Genomic DNA, 21,388 nt, shown 5'->3' on the forward strand with positions numbered 1-21,388 from the left:
ATCAGATTGGAGGAAAAAGCCAGATGGCATGTCGGTGATATGCCAGAGGCAATTTTGTGTGTGTGTTCCCATCAGCCCTTGTTATCTAGTAGAATTGATCTCAGGTAACCCAGTATGTTTTCCTAACAGAATGAAGTCTTCCCATATGTCACCCAAAACATACTGCACTTACGGTGTGTCTGATGCAAGTGGTAAGTGACACTTTGGCCTCTGTCCTTATTACAGAAGTCTCTTTGGGAATGCTGGTTTGGTCCGGTACCTCCCCAGAGGTCTCAGTGCAATTTAGGACCCACAGCCATCTTGGCTCACCCACCCCTGTGTTTTGGGTTTCCCCAGAAGCAGACCTGGAGAAAAGGATTTGGCTACTAGTGGTTTTTTGGAGATGATCTTGGGAAGTATGATAACAGAGTGGGAAAGTGAGACAAAGAAGAAAGGAAAGCCAATCAAAGTGTTCTAATAAGAGCGTTTCCACTCTAGGCAACTGGGCTCACTCCTTCAGGAGGCCCGCTGAGAAACTGTGAAGGGCAAGGAAGCTGGGGTGTTTATCTTCCCACTCTCATGTCCTACCACTCTCATGGCAATGATTGCCCCTTAAAGGCATTAACTGCCCAGCACTCTGCCCTCAGGCAGAGCGAGGGTGCAGATGCTCGAAGTGGCACACTGCACAGAGCCATCCAGAAAGCTACAGATGACCTCAGGGGTGAGTGGGGAATCTGGCAGGGCTCCAGCAGCATCTGCTAAACCACCATCGCATACTGAAGTCAGGTTTTTAAATCTTCACTTCCCTTTTGAAAGTTCTCAAAACAAATTGCCATCTTACCACAAAATAGGACATTCTTTCACTGTTATCATTTCATGTTCCCTGCATAGGTGCTGATTGCTTTCTTCAGTCTCTGTGTTACTGTAAACATCTTCTTTCAGATGGCATCACTGAATATTAATCTGCAAATGAGCAGAAAATTAATAAAAGTGTTCTTTTGAATAGTCCCTATTAAATAAGTGTTGAGACATGAGCAGTATGTGTAAGCATAAAAGAAATGGTTATGTTACATCCAGAAACAGACACTTTCAGCAGCAGGCAAAGGCAGGCATTAAGCCCATCTATAGGGTTTCAGACTTGGAATCCTGACCCATGGAGATCTGGTCAGATGTTAGTGTTGACATCTAAGAGTGCTGCTTCTATACCCACTCACATTCATTCTGTCCACTCTTACCCTGCCTTTCAGCATACATGCTGAGCAACATATATTGGTACTGCTAAGTGAGAGAACATTTGGATGTCAATTTCTTTATTTGAAAATTACTGTCTCAGCACATTGCAAGGCCCTGCCCGTGATTTAAATGTAAATAAGGGCTAGCACCCATAGACTGTAAAGATAGTGAATAGTCTTTAGGGTGAAAATGTTCTTCTTGGCACCTTCTATTTCTCTGTGCCCAATTATCCCAGTGCCCAACCATACCTCCCAAATTCATTCAGATTTCTAAGTAAATTTGTCCTAAAAAATACTCCAAATCTGCTGAAAGTAAAGTTTGAACTTGTGAAGTATACTCCTTTCAGGTGAGGTTTTCCAGGCATACTTTTAAGATCATATCTTATAATTTGTGACTCCTTGTCCTTAAATTTGAGTGGACCCACTGTGAAAGAGAAGATCTAGAAAGGGCTGATTCCACACTTAATTCTGGTGGAAGAATTGATTCCTGAAACGAGCCCAGAGTGCTTGAGCTGATGACTACAGCTGGGTACTCCCTGGCGTGGTTTTCCGCTTACAGAGGCGGTCCTGACACAGAAATACAATGAGGAGTACAGTTGGCAGAACTGCCGTGATGAAATTTTGTTGTATGTGATAAAGCATGAGTCAGATCGAAATCTCCTGGGAAAATCCAAGAACAAATCCAATCTTACGTCTTTATTACAAGAGTTGATTATTGGCGAAAGACAGGCTCACCTGTGTCTCCCAGCCTCTGTATTTCTTTGTGTACTGTTTGGTGACAAACTACTCGTGTTGGGGATGGGAGGTGAGAAAGAAGACTGATTAATCCATAAACTGTACAACTAGTTCAGGAATAACTGAGAGATTCCTAGTTCTTTTGCATTATACTTCACAAATAACCATATGTATGTAAAATATGTGGATGATGTTAGTGGTATTACTTAGGGTCCATTTCAAGTTTTTAAGACATGCTGGAAAGTACAAAGTAGGCAAAATAATTCTTTCCGAAGGGTTCAGGTAATAGAAAAATGAAATAGGCTAGTGGGAACGTCAGGGAACCTGCTATTCCAGAGAATTGTGAAAGTCTGTGATTTATCATAAGCTATCTTATGTGTTTACTAGCATTTAAAAATTGCTCAGAAAAACCTAACTCATTGACTACTGATATTTCAGTTCTGGGGATATTTTCCTGAGTGAATTTGTTTGCAGTTGCCTTTCTGGAAAATTTATTAGCAGGCTTTTCTTAACTTCTTCCCTGATCTTTTGTTCTTTTCTGAGATATTATTGATTTTATTTTCCCAAACGTAATTTTATATGGTAATATCTGTTCAGAAGCAATTTGCTATGGTTGAAGGAACTGAATTCTTACGGGCATTTGTCTTAGTAATGTGGTTACAGAGTCACTAACTTGATCTTAATAACATTTGCCTATTGTCGTATATTAGATGCATGAAAGGAAAACTGGGCTTTCTAACTCAGAGGATTACCCTTGTGTGTCTCCCTTAGTTTATAATGCCTTACAAAATTAATGTCCAGGTGATTTTAGTGGCTATTTGCATTATTTGAAACTAGTTAGGATTAAATCCAAACGTTATCACCAGTGTTGCATGCAGAGAGGAAATTACTTTTTTTGGTACACCTTAAGAAACTTTTTAATCATCAATTCATGACATTTTATAAACTAGTCACACTGTACTTCATCGGATGCTGTTTTTACTCTGCTGTGGCTGCAGGAGGCAGCATGATACAAAAATCTTGTAATCTTATCGTCAGATTTGGTTAGAATCCGGCCACTGCTTATCAACTGTGTGAACTGGGGCTGTGTAGATCCAGCACTGTGACCCTCAGCTTCCTCATCTTGTCAAGACAGACAGTGCCAGTTTCATATTGAAATATTGTAACTGCACTCTCTAACTTAAAAAAAAACAACCACCGAGCTCAGCTTCAATAGATTTCTCCTCTTTTCTGAAAACAGATAGTAGTTGTATAAAAGGGTAAGATTCCTGCTGGCAGCTTTATTCATAATATCCTCAAAGTAGAAACAACCCAAATGTCCACCAGTAGGAGGATGATAAGCAAATTGAAGCACACCTACGTTATGGGAAACTACTCATGAATAAAAGGAAGAACTTATGGATCCATGCACCAACATGGATGAATCTTACAGACATTATGTTGAGCGAAAAAGAAACCAGGCACAAACAGGAGAATATCGTCTGACTTCTTTTCCATGAAGTTCTAAAACAGGCAAAATCTTTTCATGGCAGAAATCAGAACAAGTGGTCTGAGGGTCTTGCCTGGAAAGGGGCACGAGGGGACTTTTGGGGTTGATAGAAATATTCTGTCTTGATCTGTGTGGTAATTACACCGGTATATATATTTGTCAAGACTTGTTGGACTATACGATTAAATTGGATGCTTTACTTTGGACAAATTATACTTCAGTTAAAGGAAAGAAAACACCTATCCATTACATGTTTAATTTTCTAATGACTAGTTTTTTGGGATCCTTAGGATGCCGTGACCATCTGTACCCTGGGAATTGGGACGGCCTTTGGAGAGTCCATTCTGGACAACACACCCCGCCATGCAACCATCGTTACCAGGGAGAGCAGTGAACTGCTCCGCATTGAGCAGAAGGACTTCAAGGCACTATGGGAGGTGAGCCCTAAGGCTTCTTTGTCAATTAATGCAGTTTCAGAAAAGAAAGGGAGCTGCCACATGGATAATGGCATTACAGTCAAGCCTTAATGTGTTCTGTTCTGAGCTGGTAGATGGAATTTAATTTTCAAAACTTGTTTTTGAAATGAGTGAGTGAAAAAGCCATTTTGACACAAGACATCCTTTTTTTTGTTGTTTAATTTAGTGCTTGCTCAATTTTCTGTAGTTTGACATACCTTATAATTATTTCTTGAATGACCATAGAGTGTTTTATGTATTTTCTCCCTCCTTTTCCACAGATGTATTCTTAACCAGGGAACAAAATACTTTGACATTTTCTTTTGCATTTTAAAAATCATCATTGACATGTTCCCTGGGAAAGTGGAATGAATGGGGTTAACATCTGCTTCATTTAAATGCTTTTAAAAATGATGTGCCCTATAATAAGATATGAAAAATGGAGGTACATAAAGATGTCTGGTTACTTGCCAACTTCAAAATGCATAGGTGGCACAGCAGTGGATGGATGCAACTGGTCCTAGTAGCTTTTGCATTTACCGATGCTTACCAGACCCCCTTAAAGTATTGCACTAATTTACAAGAAGTATGAGGAATAAATCATCTTATATGCAGTCATGGCAAATAGAGCACTTATAAAGGCCCAGCTAAGCCTTGCATCTTTTAGACTCGTTCTTTTCAGTTCTTTAAGCTTCTGATTTTAACCTGCTCCTTGTCTTTGTCCTTAGCTCAGTATGTCCAAGTGTTAACCCATCAAGCTGCAGGCTTCGCCACTGGTCCCAGTGTGGCTAAGATTTTAAACCTGATCTAAAAAGAATTTTGTGTAATCAAATAGTTTCCTCCAGAGCCAAACAAATGGCAGATGCATTAAGGGAGCCAACCTGCAGGTGAATGAGTGATGCTTTGCCTTAAAAGTCATGCAAAGCCTTGGAAGGCCTTGGTGGTGAAACCTGTTACTTTTATTCTTGGCAGTAGTGAATAAATTGTGAGGTTACTTGTTTGAAATATTTCTCTTAGAAAATATTAAAGAGCTCCAACCGTTCTGTAAAGTTCAGAGACAAAAGCTAGTTTTAGGAAGGAAAATCGAAAGTAGGTTTGCATGAGGTGTATGTGGAGAGATTTTCTGTCAATTAAAAGGGACGAAGCTTGAGGCAAATAAGCCACTTTTTGGATCTTTCGTTTTAAAAGGTAAACTGAAAAATCTTTTTCAAAAGGGGAGTTTGGAAAACTGGTTTTCAGAACAAAAATGATTTCTAACTGTGATGTGTGTCATTATAACCACTTTTGTCTGTGATGACTTACTCAAATTGCTGAGAGAGGATGGTTTGCGGAAATATTTTAAAAATTTATTTTAATTAGGAGCCCTTAGTGCTGAGAAGGAAGCTTCTAAGAGGTTGCTACCTGTGAACATTAAAACAAACTTATTATTAAAAAAAATTTCAAACAGACAGAAAATCAAAAAGAATAGTACAATGAACACCCATTCACCCCCACCGAATTCAGCAGTTGTTAATGCAGAGCCATATTGGCTTCGGCTTTGCTTGTTTTTTTTTTTTTTGTTTGTTTGTTTGTTTGGTAAACTACTTTATTGTAAATGATAGACATATAACATTTCTCCCTAAATATTCAGCATATATCTCAAAAAACTTAGAATATCCTGTTACATACCCTAATGCCATTATCTCACCTATAAAACTAATAATATCCTAATATTATCTAATACGCAGTCTGTATTTCAAATGTCCTTAATCATCTCACAAATATCTTTTATAGCTTTGTTTCAAACCAGTCTCCAATAAAGAGCCATGTCTTACATTTGATTGTTATATCTAAGTCTCTCTCTCTCTCTCTCTCCCCCGCCTCTCCTTTTCTCGCTTACTTTCCCCCTGCCCCATCATGGCATTGACTTGTTAAAAAGGCCAGGTCAGTTTCTCCCAAATTCAAGATCTGTCTGCTTGTTTTTCTCATGGTATCTTTTTTTGCAGTTCTATCCCAGAGTTTCCTATAAATGGAAATTAGGCTAAAGGTTTGATTAGATCAAGTCAAACGTTTTGGGCAAGAAAATGTGAAAAGTGATGCTAAGGACATCAGGAGGATTATAATGTCTGGTTTCTCTGTTGATGCTAAGTTTGATCCCTTGGTTAGGTTGTATCAGAGTACATTTTAGGACTGTTTTCTACAGATCTTTCCCTTAGAGGAAAAATATTTAATAGGGACATTGATATGGAGGGCTGTCCTTGCTATCTAAAACCTTGCCACCTGTTTTGCAGTTCAGTGGGTCCACCTCTTCACCTGTAACCTCAGAGCATGATTTGTGATCTCCCTTGCCATTGGCTTAAGTGTACTGGGGACAACATTCAGAGAGACATTTGGAGTTGATAAGAGCGGATAGGTTTTAGTCTAACCTCTTTTACGGGGTGGGGACAGAAATCGCATAGTAAGTAAGAGATTAGTCAGATGTTTCATTTTATTTGCCTATTCATGCAACTAAGTGTAGAGTGTGAATTAGATGCTCAATCAATGTTTTAATTGTCTAAAGTGAAAATGCAGTAAACCCCATTATCTAGCAATCTGTTAATCAGGACTTCATTAACGGGCACACTTGTGCACATACAGTACATGATAATCCTAAAAAATTATACAACTCTAAAGTACCTTCTGAATAAAAAAGATTGAATTCTGTTTATTGTCTATTCGTTTATTCATAATATACAGAGTATCTCCCATGTGTTAGGTACATGTATATGTATGTATGTGGGTATACTCAGATGTTTGTATGTTTATACATACATACAAATTTGTATGCTTCTGCTCTCAGGGTAGGGGCTTCTGTTCCATTTAGAGCAGACAGAAAATAAAAATCATAGAATCTCAGAGCATAATATATCATTAAATAACTTTAGGTGCATGACTGGAATATCGGTGATCTATACATGGCATATATAGCGCTAATATGCTTGCAAAATATTTGATAACTGGAACGCCTGTTCTTTGATATGTCAGATAATAGGGTTAGTAAAATTAATCCATCCTTGTTCTGGTAAAATCCATCCTGTGCTGGTATCTGTTAGCAAAATTTAAACCCAAGCTCATACTGTCAGCAGAAGCCTAAGTCATCTAGATCACCCGAATATCAAAGGGAAAGAACCATACAGGGAAGAATTACGTATTCAGGATTCAGGCCGACTCCTGAGTCATCACTGAAATGTAAGAGCACAGACAGAAGGCATCAGATGGTGGGAATGTAAACTAGTACAACCACTATGGAAAACAGTGTGGAGATTCCTTAACAAACAAAAATAGAAATGTGATCCAGCGATCCCAACTCTGGGTATCTACCCAGAGGAAAAGAAGTCATTTTACAAAAAAGATACTTGCACATGCATGTTTGCAGCAGCACAATTTACAATTCCAAAAATATGGAACCAGCTCAAATGCCCATCAGTCAATGAGTGGATAAAGAAATTGTGAGATATATATATATATATATATATATATATATATATATATATAATGGAATACTACTCAGCCATAAAAAGTAACAAAATCATGGCATTCGTAGCAATCTGGGTGGAAATGGAGACCATTATCCTAAGTGAAGTAACTCAGGAATAGGATACCAAACATCGTACGTTCTCACTCATACATGGGAGCTAAGCTATGAGGATGCAAAGGCATAAGAATGACACAGTAGACTTTGGGGACTTGGGGGAAAGGGGAGAGAAGGGTGAGGGATAAAAGACCACCACTGGGTACAGAGTACACTGCTCAGGTGATGGATGCACGAAAATCTCAGAAGTCACCACTAAAAAACTTATTCATGTAACCAAATGCCACCCATTCCCCAAAAGCCTATTGAAATTTTTTTAAAAAGAGAAAAAAAACCCCACTAAAATGTATATCATGCAAACATAAAAAGAAAACAGCAGCAAGGTCAACTGGATAAGGCCTCCACCATCAGGTAGGTAAGGTGCTCAGAGTTCAGTGTTCGGTGACAGGTTCCAAATAGTAAAAATTAGAGAATCAGAGGCCTCTGAATCAGAGGCCCTGTGTCTAAATTTGCATGTTCATCTCAGTTGAGTGTTTGCTTTTGAGGAATGTCCTGGTGGGCTCATTTCATGGCAGGCATTCTTATGTTGGGCTTTGTTTCCTTGTAGGTACTCTTACTGTCACTTATAGGGGCTGCAGGCTAGAACACTCCCATCAGGATTCTGAGTTGCTTCTAACTGAAAATTATGGTCCCTAATCACTAACAGGTAGCACAGTCAAAAAGTAGTCCTTTAATAGACTGAGCAAATACTCTACTTTATATCTTGCACTTGGGACTTTAATGGTAGCACAAAGCTAGGGAATTCCTTTTCTTTTCCAGGTCAAGGGCAAGTTTCCTAGGCTTCCTCAGGTGCGCCCTCAGAGAACCACACGTAAGGTTTTGAAGTCCTGTTTAATTCCATCCCCAATACCTCTTGCTTTATATTGTCTATTCTGCTGTAAGTCAAATAGGCAACACTCAGAGTATTTTTTAAAAATCATCATCATAAATGTGATCAGAAGCATTTCCTCAATGGTCTCTATAAATCTATCAAATAAAATAAATATTCCCTAAGATATAACTGAGGTAGCAGCTTGGCACTTTTTTTTCTTTTGTACCCTACATCTTTCCTAATGAAAATGACCTGGTTTCCTTCTCCCTTTCCCTGTTTCAGTTGCCAATTTTGGTCAGATCTGAGGGTGCTGGGTTGCTCTATCTTAAAGCCAGGTCATATTTTCTTAGCTTGAATGAATTATGTTAAGTTTATTCAGATTTGGTAAATAATGCCTCTCTCCATTTACACTGCTTTAATGTTAGAACTTAATAAAAAATATTAACCAGGGTATAAAATATCTCATTTTCCAGTAACATTTCAGGAAGGAGGCAGAGATGGAGAGAGATAAATATTGGAGACAGTATGTTTCCGAATTACATACAGAAGAAAATGGATTTAAAAGTCTTAGAATACCATTTTTAGTTCTTAAGACAATTATAATTTACATTTAAACTCTTTGACACTAGTGGCATTTTCTACCCTCAGTAAGGAAGTTAAATGGCAAAGCAGTTAACTGTAAGTTTGGGAGCTTAGAGCAGTTATTATATTAATAGTTGATCTAAGATTATAGGTATTTTATGATTGATAGTAGCTCTTAGAATAAATACAAAACTGATCTATTATCCAAGTCCATGAATTTCTGTTCAGCGCAGAGAGTATAAGAGGGTTTCCAATGGCTAGAACAAACCAGTGAGGGTTTTGTTGGGTTTTCTTCTTGGCTTTCTGTCTGATGTTGTGTTTGTATGAGGATGATTTCAGGTTTGTGGCATGTTTTGATACCTTTACATGGAACATTTCAAATACATGAAATTGAATGAGGTGATAAGTCCACTGTGTTCAGGAAAGTAGATTAGAGAGGTGCTCTTGGTTAAATCCATAAAAAATGTTTCTGAGAGGCCCTTGAACTTGCGTTTACCACCTGTTTACCTGTAGTTCAATTGCATGAACACCATTCTGGAAAAATTTCCCTGTTACCGTGAGCCATGTTTGAGCATATTCAAAATAATAACACATATTTATAAGTATGTTCTTAAAAATTAAAGACAATAATGAAATTACAGAGCCATTAAAAATAAAGGCAATGTTTTAAATTTGTAGTCTGACTCTTGTCACAATAAAAGTGATTTCTTAGCTGTGATTGTTATTTGGAAGCCTCTTGACATACTATTGTGATTTTATTCCAACCAGGGCAAAACGTGTCATGGAGAGCTGTTGCTTGGATATAATGATTGGTACATTAGATTTACTCCTCAAATGTGTCTGTGGCCTCAGTAAACATTGTTAACTGACTGAAAATGTATTTCATGCTTTATGAGATACAAAACTGAGTGGTAAAAATAAGAAAGTTAACATTTCTGTCTTAAGAAAAGCCATTAGTAAATAGGGATATTAATCAGAATAATGAATGCTGTTGAAGAAATATGTTTATGACTGTCTCTATTCCCTAATTTTCAGAATGTTTATTTTTCTGTAAGATTCTATCAGATATGTTGACAGTTGTGGAACCAAAAAGCTTTTTAGTTACTTCTATTTACTGACTTTTTTTAGAGTAAATAGGGGAAAATCCCTTTTCCATTAATAATCTTTCAAGCCACAGTGAGAATAAGGATTGTTTGAAGCAACAGCAGCTTAGCCTTTGCTAAGGTGCTTTAAAAATGCTGTTAGAATAATATACCTTCCAGAGGCACCTGCTCTTGTTCAAATAGGCTTGATGTTTCTGTCTGTAGCTGTCAGAAAAATGAAAGCAAATACTTAAAAATTAATATCTCAGAACACAGATATCCCAGAAGTTCTCAGGTAAATTGTATGGCTTTATCCACCATACCAACAATTTCAGGTTGTTTCACTTTTGCATTAATGGTAGGCTTTCCAGGTTTATATTTAATGGGCTTGGGTATTGAGTTAGGACTGCGTGGCCCACCTGCAGACAAGGCAGCCCCTTGCCTGCCTGATAATGCACAGGGACTGAGACCCATACCCTCATCGGGAGTAACCAGAGCCTCAAAGCCAAGGGGCCTGTATTCTCCCAAGTCAGGAGCCCGAGCTTACTTTTGGCAACTTTGGAGCTTGTACTGTAGGGTTACTTCTCAGGCCAGAAATTTGCATCAAAGGACTAAGAAAAATATATCTAAAAATAAACATGAAAGCCAAGACTTCATGCCAGGAACTCCAGCCACACACATCCTGTTGGCTGGTTCTCTAGTCTTTCTCCTCACAGTTCTGATTCTTTTAAACCAAGCGGAAGCCTGCTCCGATGACTTGGACTTATGTCTGCACCAGGGTCTCATTCCTGTGTCTTCAAGCTTTTCCATGGAGTGGCAAAATGATTCAAATCCAGAAAGGAAGGGAGTGAAGTTATTAGGAGCTAACTAAAGTTAAAAAAAAAAAAAAAAAAAGGAAGTGTTTTCTTATTGCCTTAGACTGCCTGAGCTTTCCTGGAGAACCATCAGCACCGGTTTCCTCTCTGTGGACTGAGATCCACTCAGTGGTAGACACGAACAGGGAATGAACGGCAATGAAGGTACATTTTGCTGATCAAATAAAGGATAGATATTCACTGGATGTCTGAGACCTTTGAGAGACAGAAAAAGAAGGACGTATGCTCTACAAGGTCAGAATGGATCTTTTTATTTTTTAGTGAAGGGTGGGAGAGTGGGGAAATACTACATGTTACTGTTTGCATTTTGGAATTATGCTCAAAAACATCTCTGGCTTTTCTAATTATGTTCCACCAGACCCAAATATGTACCATGGCAGGGACATAATTTGATTTTATCTTTGTTTGTGGTGTGTGTGGGGCCAGGGGGTGAGTGGTGGCTCATCTTTCTGTTAGTGAAGCGTGTTTATTTAGCCTGATGATCTTAAATATGTTTCTAGAAGATAAATAAAGGTAGTTGTTCATAACTAGGCAGAGTAACATTTATCACAGCAAAATTACATACATGTATTTGTCTAGTGACATATTTGAATGACACATATTAAAAATGAATTTTGTTCAAGGAAACAGATTGTGGGTGGTGGTGTTTCACCCTCCAGGCCCCTGGAAGGTATTTTGCCTGTAGCTCTCAGACTCAATGAAGTCCTTGGTGTTTATGGGCATTCTGTTACATTATTGATAACTGAGAGTTCTACCTGCTCCCCAAACAATGATTTCACTATTTCTCAGAAGATGATCAGGGGGTCTGAGCAGATCAAGGCTTGGCTGGCAAATGCTAGGAATGCCCATGTGCTGTACGGTGGGCCTGCTGGCAGAGTGCTATAACCAGTAGCTGCTTTCTCTGAGCTGGCGCTACTTTGGGTGTTCATTTCAGGAGTGTAGAGTGAACACTCACATCTTTGAGGAGCTGCTGTTAAAAGTTTCTGAAATGTTTCCCTTGGCTGTGCACCAGCCAGGACTCTGTTGACACCTCACCCCTACTCTCTCCCCTGCACTGTTCTCTTACACTGGGCCCCCTCACTCACTCAGCTAAGCTACTGAGCAGCCTGCCCTTCTCAGTAGCCGCTCACCTCAACAGTAATTGATGCCACATTAAACATTTAATCTCTAAGAAGCTTCTGTCATATTCAGCAAACATACTTGTTTCCACCAGGTGGAGGTGCAAAATGCACCATGTTTGCCTTTCTGTGGTTTACAATCTAGTGGAGAAGACAATCATAGACACAAATACGAGACAAACTGAAAAATACTCTAAGAAAGATCCAGCGTGCTAGAGGACAGGGGCAGAGCAAGAAGAGATCCATTTCCACCAAGGGCCTCATTTCATCCAAGGACAAAGAGATCTGCTTCTGAATTCTTATGTGGGAAGCAAGGCTGTTTTTCAGCATCCCTAAAGGATTGGGGACAGTTAACCAAATGATAGCATTTGAGGCAGGCTTGTCCCGAGGGAGTGAGCCCACAGAAAAGGGGCTGGGCTTCTTCACTCTGTGGTTGTGTTGTGTGGCACTCTGGGTTCTTCTCCTTTGCTGGGCCCCTGGGCAGACGTGGTGAGAACTCAGCCTGTCATATGTTGTGTTTCCAAATGTCTGGGTTTGTTTTTTGTTGTTCAGCCATCATCTGGAGAAATCCGCTCTGGGGTTTAACGGGTTCCCCCAGGCAAAGGCAGTTCTAGCTGGGAAAGCTTTAAGAACTTGAGACTTTCAGAAGGAACTCGTGGTGTGGACTGGGGGATACTGTTAAGCTCTTTATGTGTAGAAAACCCTGTGGTCATGGGACTTTCCTGCTCTCATGGGGCCAAATTCCACTCCTGAGTCGTCTCTGGGCTGCTGTGAGAGGTTAGGGCACAGTCACTGGGGCAGAGGGTCTGACACGGAGGATGAAGCAGCAGGAAATCCTGTCACTAAGTTGGCTTCTCCGAATTCCTAGTCTTGCCCCTATTTGATCTCACTGACCTCAATGTTTTGAGCTGTCTAGCCCAAACCAATAAACGCAAGACAAACCATCCAAAGGTTGTTGATGTGGTTGAATGGTCTGGCCTGAGATTCTGGTCTATTCTTGGTTTAACCCAACTTTGCTGCATGACATTTTGCAAAGCTCTCCAGCTTCCTAGGACACTTATTGTAAAATAGAGATACCTTTACCTAAATCCTGCCTTGCTGACAGAAGTGGTCAAAGTTCATGTTGATTGATTCTTATGTGCCTTATGAATTGAAAAATCTAGTGTCCCCCTCCTCCCTTTTTGGTTTGCAAATTAAAGAAGAGTGAGCCACAAATTCTGTGAATGGAAAGAATAAAATATAGGGCAGTAGTTCATGTTGTATCAAAATATATTATTTGGAAGGGGAGAAGAACTCTTTGGTATCTTTCATAATTTATAGTTGTAGTTCTTAAAACTGGTTTCACATTAGAAGTATCTGGGAAGCTTTTTAAAAGATTTCCATGCCAGGGCTTTTGACAGACTGTTGAAGCCAAAATCTCTAGAAGAGGGAGCCTCATCAGTAGCTTCTGAAAGCTCCTCAGATGAGTCTCTGGACAGCCAGAGCTGAGAACCCCTTCAGCAGTGGGTTTTGATAATTCACCATTCCCCTTTGTGCTTACTTCTGCATACACCTGGCTGGCGTCCTTGCCCTGTGCTAAGATGTTATGATTGAATAATATGTTTGTTCCTTACAAGTCTGTGTTGAATTTCCTAGTGTAATTTGTCCTTCTCTCCTACAGACATTCTACTTCCAAATTAGAGTTTCTGGTAGATTTATGTAATAATGGAAGTCAGTACTTTAGAGTCAGAATCTGTGGGGTTTGTTCAAGACTTTATTAATTAGAGGCTGCCTGTGTGGAATGGTTATTGAAAGAGTGAGAATAAAGTGCAAGATCATCCCCAAATTCCACCATCTCTTAACAGTCTGAGCAACGGTGTCTTTCACAATTTGTAGCTCCTGGGAAATTTCACTGTATGCCTATGAGAGAATGAGAGTAAAGAAGACAGGTAATAATTTTACTGTTACTATGAATGAAGTTCTGAATTCATGGATCCTCTAGGAATCGTGGGAGCTCTCAACTATCCCCAGACTATACTGTAAGAATTACTTACCTACAATAAATTCCTGGGAGAAGAATCACTAGTTTGAAGTACATAAGAACTTTTATGACTCTTGATAAATATGATCACATTTATTTTCAGTAGCTGTTATTCTGCCACCAACAGTATTTGAGCATGCTTATTGCTTCTGGCCTTGGCCAGTGTGACCATTATATATACAGATGCTCCTCAACTTATGATGGGTATGCATCGAGATAAACCCATTGTAAGTTGAAAATATCATGTCAGTAATGCATTTAATACACCTAACCTACTGAACACCATAGTTTAGCCTATCCCACCTTGAATGTACTCAGAACACCTACATTAGCCTACACTTGGCCAAATCATCTAACACAAAGCCTATTTTATAATAAAGTGTTGAACATCTCATAAAATTCATTGAATACTGTACTAAAAATGAAAACCAGAATGGTTGTATGGCTACTTGAAGTATAGTTTCTACTGAATACTTATTGCTTTCACACCATTGTCAATTTGAACAATTTTAAGTTGACCCATCATAGGTTAGTGACTGGCTCTGTGTGTGTCCAATATAATAGGCATTGCTACTGCAAGTGTGTTTCTTTGATTACTGGGATGCTTGAGGTTTTCTTATCTATTTTTTTTTAAACTGATTATAAATACCCAATGTAACATGTCCTCTTTTGGGACATGTTATTCTTATGAATTAAATACATTGGCATTTATTGACCAATTTATGTGAATGCTTTATATGATTGAGACATTAACCCTCTGTTAGAATTTCTGCACATATTTAATCTTGGTCTGTTTACTTTTCATGTTTCATAATATTTAATGTACATACATTTAAAATTCATTAAATCCACCAGCAACCTGGCTATTTCATGATTTAAAAAATTAAAATTAGTTTTATAAAGGTATTATCTTACCTTCATTTATAGTGGATTTGGGAAATAACATGATGTAAGTAATAATGTGTTTTACCCAATGGTGTTGGCTGCATGAATTGATTGGCATTGTAAAAATTTTTTGTTGCGGGCCGGGCGCGGTGGCTCAAGCCTGTAATCCCAGCACTTTGGGAGGCCGAGACGGGCGGATCACGAGGTCAGGAGATCGAGACCATCCTGGCTAACACAGTGAAACCCCATCTCTACTAAAAAATACAAAAAACTAGCTGGGCGAGGTGGCGGGCGCCTGTAGTCCCAGCTACTCGGGGGGCTGAGGCAGGAGAATGGCGTAGACCCGGGAGGCGGAGCTTGCAGTGAGCTGAGATCCGGCCATAGCACTCCAGCCTGGGCGACAGAGCGAGACTCCGTCTCCAAAAAAAAAAAAAAAAAAATTTTTTTTGTTGCTTCTCTCATTTGCTTCAGAAATTTATTAAATATTCTTACAGATCCATATCTTGCCTCTAATTGTTTCCTATAACGTCTATGTAAACCTTATTTTATGATCTGTAACAAAATTTTGTGAAGATTTCTTTTGTGGATATTTGCATCATGATCTATGGTCAATCTTCCACTCCTCTGGCTGTTGGGTGTCTGTGAAGATCCCAGAGATTTGATTGTGGAAGGCTCTGCTCCTTTGCTTTCCTTTGCCTCTATGCCATGCCCTCCCCCGAACATGCTTTAAGCTTTGGTCTGAGTGAAACCATCCAGTGGAATTGTGATCTTTTCTGAAGTTAGAGAAGCGAGTTCTCTTTTTTGTGTGTGCATCCATAACTGCCTTCTCTTTTCCACTGTCCAATACTGTGTCTATCTCTTTAAAAGTTGTGGAGTAAGTACTGAAGCTCTTACCAATAAGTTTTAATGAAACGGGTTTTCATTTTTAAGCCTTCGCTATTTGTTGTGAGTTTTAGTTTATCTGTTTGGAGGGTGTTTTTTGCCTATGCTTAGCTTTGTTTAAAGTTTATAGAATTGCCAAATGCAAATATTCTAAAAAAGGAAAAAAAGCTCTATAATAACTTTCACTATATACAATTCCCATTAAAAGCACACAGAACTTAAAAATGGGATAATGTAGTAAAATGATCCGATATTGGATTTAGTAAGAGATACACCTGTTCTCAGGGATGTACACCACTTTGTGAACAACATCTTGAAAGGCATTCACTTATTTAAAAAGGTATAAAGCCAGGCTTGGTGACTCATTCCTGTAATCCCAGCACCTTGGGAGGGCGATGCGAGCAGATTTCTTGAGCCTAGGAGTTTGAGATCAGCCTGGACAACATGGTGAAACCCCGTCTCTACAAGAAACACACACAAAAGATTAGCCCAGCATGGTAGCATGTGCTTGTAGCTGTGGGAGGCTGAGGTTGGGAGGATCACGTAAGCCCTGGGAGGTCGAGGCTGCAGTGAGCCATGATCATGCCACTGCACTCCAGCCTGGGTGACAGAGCAAGACTCTGTCTCAAAAAATAAAAATTAAAAAATAATTGTACAACTACACTTGAAGACCCTTTGTACCCTCATTTAGGCCGAATGTGAGCCTTTTGCCTGTTAGTAATGTAATAACTCATTTAGTCCACTGGCAGGTATGTCTGCGTGTGGAGCCTCAGCAAAGAGGGATGATTCACAACCATGCTTTTCACCTGGGATTCTTGAGCCTTGAGGAGTTCAAGGACGAGCTTTGACATTTTTGAAATTTTTATATGTGTGTGCACTTTTATATTCCATATATTAACCATATATATTCCATATATAATCCATGTATTAATGGACGCACACATATAAATTATGATTAATATATTGTTAGCTTTCATTCTAATTGGATAGGGGTCTGTTATCTACCAAAAGATGAAGAATCATTTTCTGTGGAATTAAAAGAATATGGACCAGATTATGTAGCTTATTTCTTCTTTATGTGGGAGAACATTTATTCCCAGAGTAACATATCTTTGTAGAATTTGTGCTGGTGAGAGTGGAAATAGAAAAGTACTGGTCATCAAGCTTTAAGGCTTTGACTCTTTTTGTAGTGAAGAAGAAATTATTAGGGAAAAATGCTAAGTTCCAGAGATCAAAACAGAAATGCTTTACCAAAAGAGGTTCTACCAAAGCCCATTTCAAAATAAATGTTTCTAATTTGTTGATTCATTGACCTTTTAAATAGCTGACATCATTTGGACATTTTGTACCTAGTTCCAAACTGATTGAGCTACCGCAGGAGTTTTTCACAGATGTGTGGTTTTGTATCCTCAGTTGCATTTCTCCCCAAAACTGTCCACATTGAAAAAGGCCTATAAAGCTAACTGGACAACTTCAGACAGTGATACTTTTAAAAATTAGTCATAACGCAACCCATCACGCAAAACAAGAATTGTGTTTGTTTGTTTATTTATTTATTTATTTGAGACAGAGTCTCTCTCTGTCACCCAGGCTGGAGTGCAGTGGTGCAATCGTGCCTCGCTGTAGCCTTGACCTCCTGGGTTCAAAACATCCTCCCACCTTAGCCTCCTATGTAGCCAGGACTATAGGCATGTGCCACCACACCTGGCTAATTTGTTGTTGTTATTATTTGTATTTTAAAGAAATTATTTAATTTATTGAAACTAGGTCATACATACATGTGGTACAAAATTCCAAAAGTACAACAGGGTATATATCGAAAAGCATGCTTCTCACCCTCCTCTGCCCCAACCACCAGATCTCTTCTCCAGAAGCAGCCACTGTTATGGGCTTCTCTGTAGAATGTTTTATGCAGAATATTCTCTTTAATAGGTTGTTGGGCAAGACTTCCAAAATGTATATTTGACTGCTCTTCTCAACCTCTTGAAAAAGAAAAATCAATTTTTAAAATTACTGAAACTGTCAAGGCATTTTGAGTCAAAATTTTCATACAAATTGACTCTAACATACCTGCCAGAGTTTTCATTTACTTGTTCCATTTACTTGATTATTTCACTAAACTCCAACACCTTGAACCCCTAGTAGCACCGTCCAATGTTTTAAATCTGAGAATATTTTCACAAAATGTGACTATGTTTCAGATAGAAAACTTTTTTTTTTTTCCCCGAGATGGAGTTTTGCTCTTGTTGCCCAGTCTGAAGTGCAGTGGTACGATCTCGGCTCACTGCAACCTTCGCCTCCCAGTTTCAAGCAATTGTTCCGCCTCAGCCTTCTGAGTAGCTGGGATTACAGGTGCCTGCCATCATGCCTGGCTAATTTTTGTATTTTTAGTAGAGATGGGATTTCCCCATGTTGGCCAGGCTGGTCTCGAACTCCTGATCTCAGGTGATCCACCCACCTCAGCCTCAAAAAGTGTTGGAATTACAGGTGTGAGCCACCGCGCCCAGCCCAATAGAAAACTAAGTATGTAAGAGTCATTGCAGTATAATCATATTGAATTTTTAGTTACTAAGGACTAATACATTTGTTGGAAATTCAAAGTAATACATATGGTTAATAATATTAAAAGCAAAATAAGTAAATATAAAATGTTACCTTCTTCAATTTTAATAGAGGTGTTAGTCTCTATTAAGACTATGGGATATCAAATTGGTACCATGGTAGTAAATGCCACAAGAGAAATTCTTTTTCTACTAACTTATAAAGACGTTATCCCTGTAAATAACCTCTACGGATCCACAATTCCTGTGTTGATGTGTATGCACTCATCAAGGCAAGCATCCCTTGTGGGGTAGATGACCTTGCATCTATGGCCTTTGAGAGAATAAATATCTATGTTGACAGTGCAGCTGCCACATATTGAGTTCATAAAATTGGGTTTGGGTTTTTTAATCTGGCATATTATTCTTGCTTAATTTCATTTTGCTGACTGTGGTTCCAGAGCTATAAATCAGGGACAGTGTTTACCCACAGAAGGAAAGGAGAGCAGGAATAATAGCATGAAATATTGCCTTTGTTTATTAAAAGTGTTTCTTCATTTGGGCACCTGTTGTCTTTTGGTTGCCAGTTCCCTCTGGATCTTATCAGTTTTTGAATTGTTTTTTGAAATTAATAAGCAGACCTGTGATCATTTGAAGTAAGAGGTAGCATAAAGTTCATAAACTAAAGGAGTGAGTGGGGCAGGCAAAAAGAAACCTATTTTTTAATATACAAAAATAGGGCATATATATACAAAGTTCAAACAGTACAGATAAGGCTAACTACATAATTTGTGGGACCCAGTGCAAAATAAAAATATGGTATCTCTTGTTCTCCTCAGAGGAAAAAATATTAACTTTTTCTGTTTTCTCTATCTCAACTCCACATTTTGTTCTTTGCCATTTAATGTTCTAAGTAAAGGAAAACCCAAATTTTAAATTATTAGCATAAATTTGTTTATCTGTAGTGTAATACCAGTTTGAAATGCAAATATAACACCAATTAACTTACATGCAGAATCACCCAAATTACATAATTTGAACTTCCTAGCTCGGACATATGTATATATTTCATTCTTACTAGGGCAATGGGAACTTTGCACAAAACGGATTCAACTGTTTTTATTTTGCTTCTTGATGCACACATGTTCTAACCAACATTCATTATCTTCAGCTTACTGACAGTAAGGAAGGACTAAAAGGAAAAAGAACTATAGGTTGCCCTATCTTTCCTTTACTTTTATGTCATTATTTTCAGACTAAATGGTTGGCTAATAGAATTGGCTCTTGGTATCCATGGGTTACACATCCATGGATTCAACTAATCCCAGATTTCAAAAAAATATGCCAGTTGGGCGCAGTGGTTCATGCCTGTGATCCCAGCCAAGGTGGGCAGATCACCTGAGGTCAGGAGTTCGAGACCAGCCTGGCCAACGTGGTGAAACCCTGTCTCTACTAAAAACACAAAAATTAGCTTGGTGTGGTGGCACATGCCTGTAATCCCAGCTACTCAGAAGGCTGAGGCAGGAGAATCACTTGAACCTGAGAGGTGGAGGGTGCAGTGAGCTGAGATCGCGCCACTGCACTCTAGCCTGGGAGACTGAGTGAGACTCCGTCTCAAAAAAAAAAAAAAAAAAAAAAAAAATCCAAAAAAGGTATGGCACTGAACATGTACAGAGGTTTGGGTTTTTTTTTTTTTTTTCCTGTCGTTATTCCCTAAACAGTACGATATGGTAACTATTTACATAGTATCTGTTTGGGGAAGCCAAGGGGAAGAATACATTATATGGATGTTGTGCAAAATTTAAAATTTGATAAATATTTTCTAGTTGCACTCTAGAAAGTCTGAAGCAATTTTCACTCTCTACAACAGTGTAGGAGTATACTTGTTTTTTCAGTTCTTTAACCTGAGTAATTTCAAACTTTGAAAATTTTTATTATTTTGCTTTGTATTTCCCTAATCATGAGTGAGGTTAAGCATCTTTTAAAATATTTCTTGGCAGTTGTACTGTTTTCGGTCTGTGAATGGCTGGTTCATATCTTTTGTTCAGTACTCTATTGGGTTGCATCTACAGTTCATAAGATTATAAGAACACTTTGTAAATTAAAGAAACATGCCCCTTTTGCCATATGCATTAAAGTATCTTTTCCAGGGTTTTGTTCAAGATATATTTTGTGACCAGGAACTTAGGACCGGAGAAATATTTCCTTTATGAGTTTTTTCCTCAAGACATTTCATTCCTTAATTTTTTTCCCTGTAATCTCTTCCTGTGAACTATGTCCCAGTTATACATCCCTAAGGACATACGGTATTGCTATTGAAGCAAAACTTTTAAAAAATCATTTTATTGTCTACTACTTCTCCTGGAAATTATTTTGATGTATCCATTTAATGTTTTTATCCTTTTTCTACTGGGGAGATGCTGCTTCAGGAAGCTAATTCCAAATTAGTTAGTTCTTAGATCTGTTGGCTCCAAGACACAATTCCCAGCGATTATTCATCCTTATCTATTTGGAGGAAACTCAGAGGAAGAAGGCATTTTGAAATTCTATCACATGCTGTTTTTCTTGGCTAGATCAATGGCTTGGCCGTTGGGTGTGTGGTCTCTCTTTCTCTTTACAGACCAGATACTTTTAATGGGAGTTTCTAGTAGAGTTGAAACTAAGGAACCCTGAAGGCAAAGACGAAGTAATTCCACTTTTGTGCCTCAATCTTATCATCCCAGGTGCTCAATGTATTGTCTTTCAGTGGTTCTAGTAAAATGGGATATAATCCTGTGTGGAAAATAGCAGAGGCAGCTTCAAAAAACTCAGGGAAGAGAGATTGATAGGAGTGTCCAAGATGGGGAGCACATTATAAAGGCAGAGGAAGAGAACGACTCTTCATAAAACTTGATTTGGAGATAATGCTACAATGGTGGTGACTGGTGCTGGTAAACAGGAAAATAAAGCTACTTTTCTGCATGCTCTGAAACCTCTCACAACAAGAAATAATCCCATTGTAAATAAATTTATTTATTTTTTATTTAAAAAATCCCGAGCAACTGCTTTTTTTTTTCTAATTGGAACATTTGGGATTTCAGGTTTTCAGATTAG

At 38.6% G+C, this 21,388-nt stretch overlaps 1 protein-coding gene across 4 annotated transcripts in view; it reads left to right on the plus strand.

Annotated features, from left to right (window-relative positions):
• Positions 1–21,388, plus strand: part of RAPGEF4 (Rap guanine nucleotide exchange factor 4) — a 308,971-nt gene that overhangs the window by 72,168 nt on the left and 215,415 nt on the right. For 2 of the 4 annotated variants that reach the window (XM_015110377.3, XM_077957208.1), the window contains exon 4: positions 3,726–3,872. In XM_015110377.3, coding sequence (XP_014965863.1) covers positions 3,726–3,872 — 147 coding nt within the window. Of the gene's footprint in view, positions 1–3,725; positions 3,873–10,677; positions 11,085–21,388 lie in introns of those variants that run through there. The other 2 variants (XM_077957209.1, XM_015110379.3) reach the window with 2 other exon arrangements.

Source organism: Macaca mulatta, chromosome 12, assembly GCF_049350105.2.
Source record: "Macaca mulatta isolate MMU2019108-1 chromosome 12, T2T-MMU8v2.0, whole genome shotgun sequence".
Classification (NCBI taxonomy): Eukaryota; Metazoa; Chordata; class Mammalia; order Primates; family Cercopithecidae; genus Macaca; species Macaca mulatta.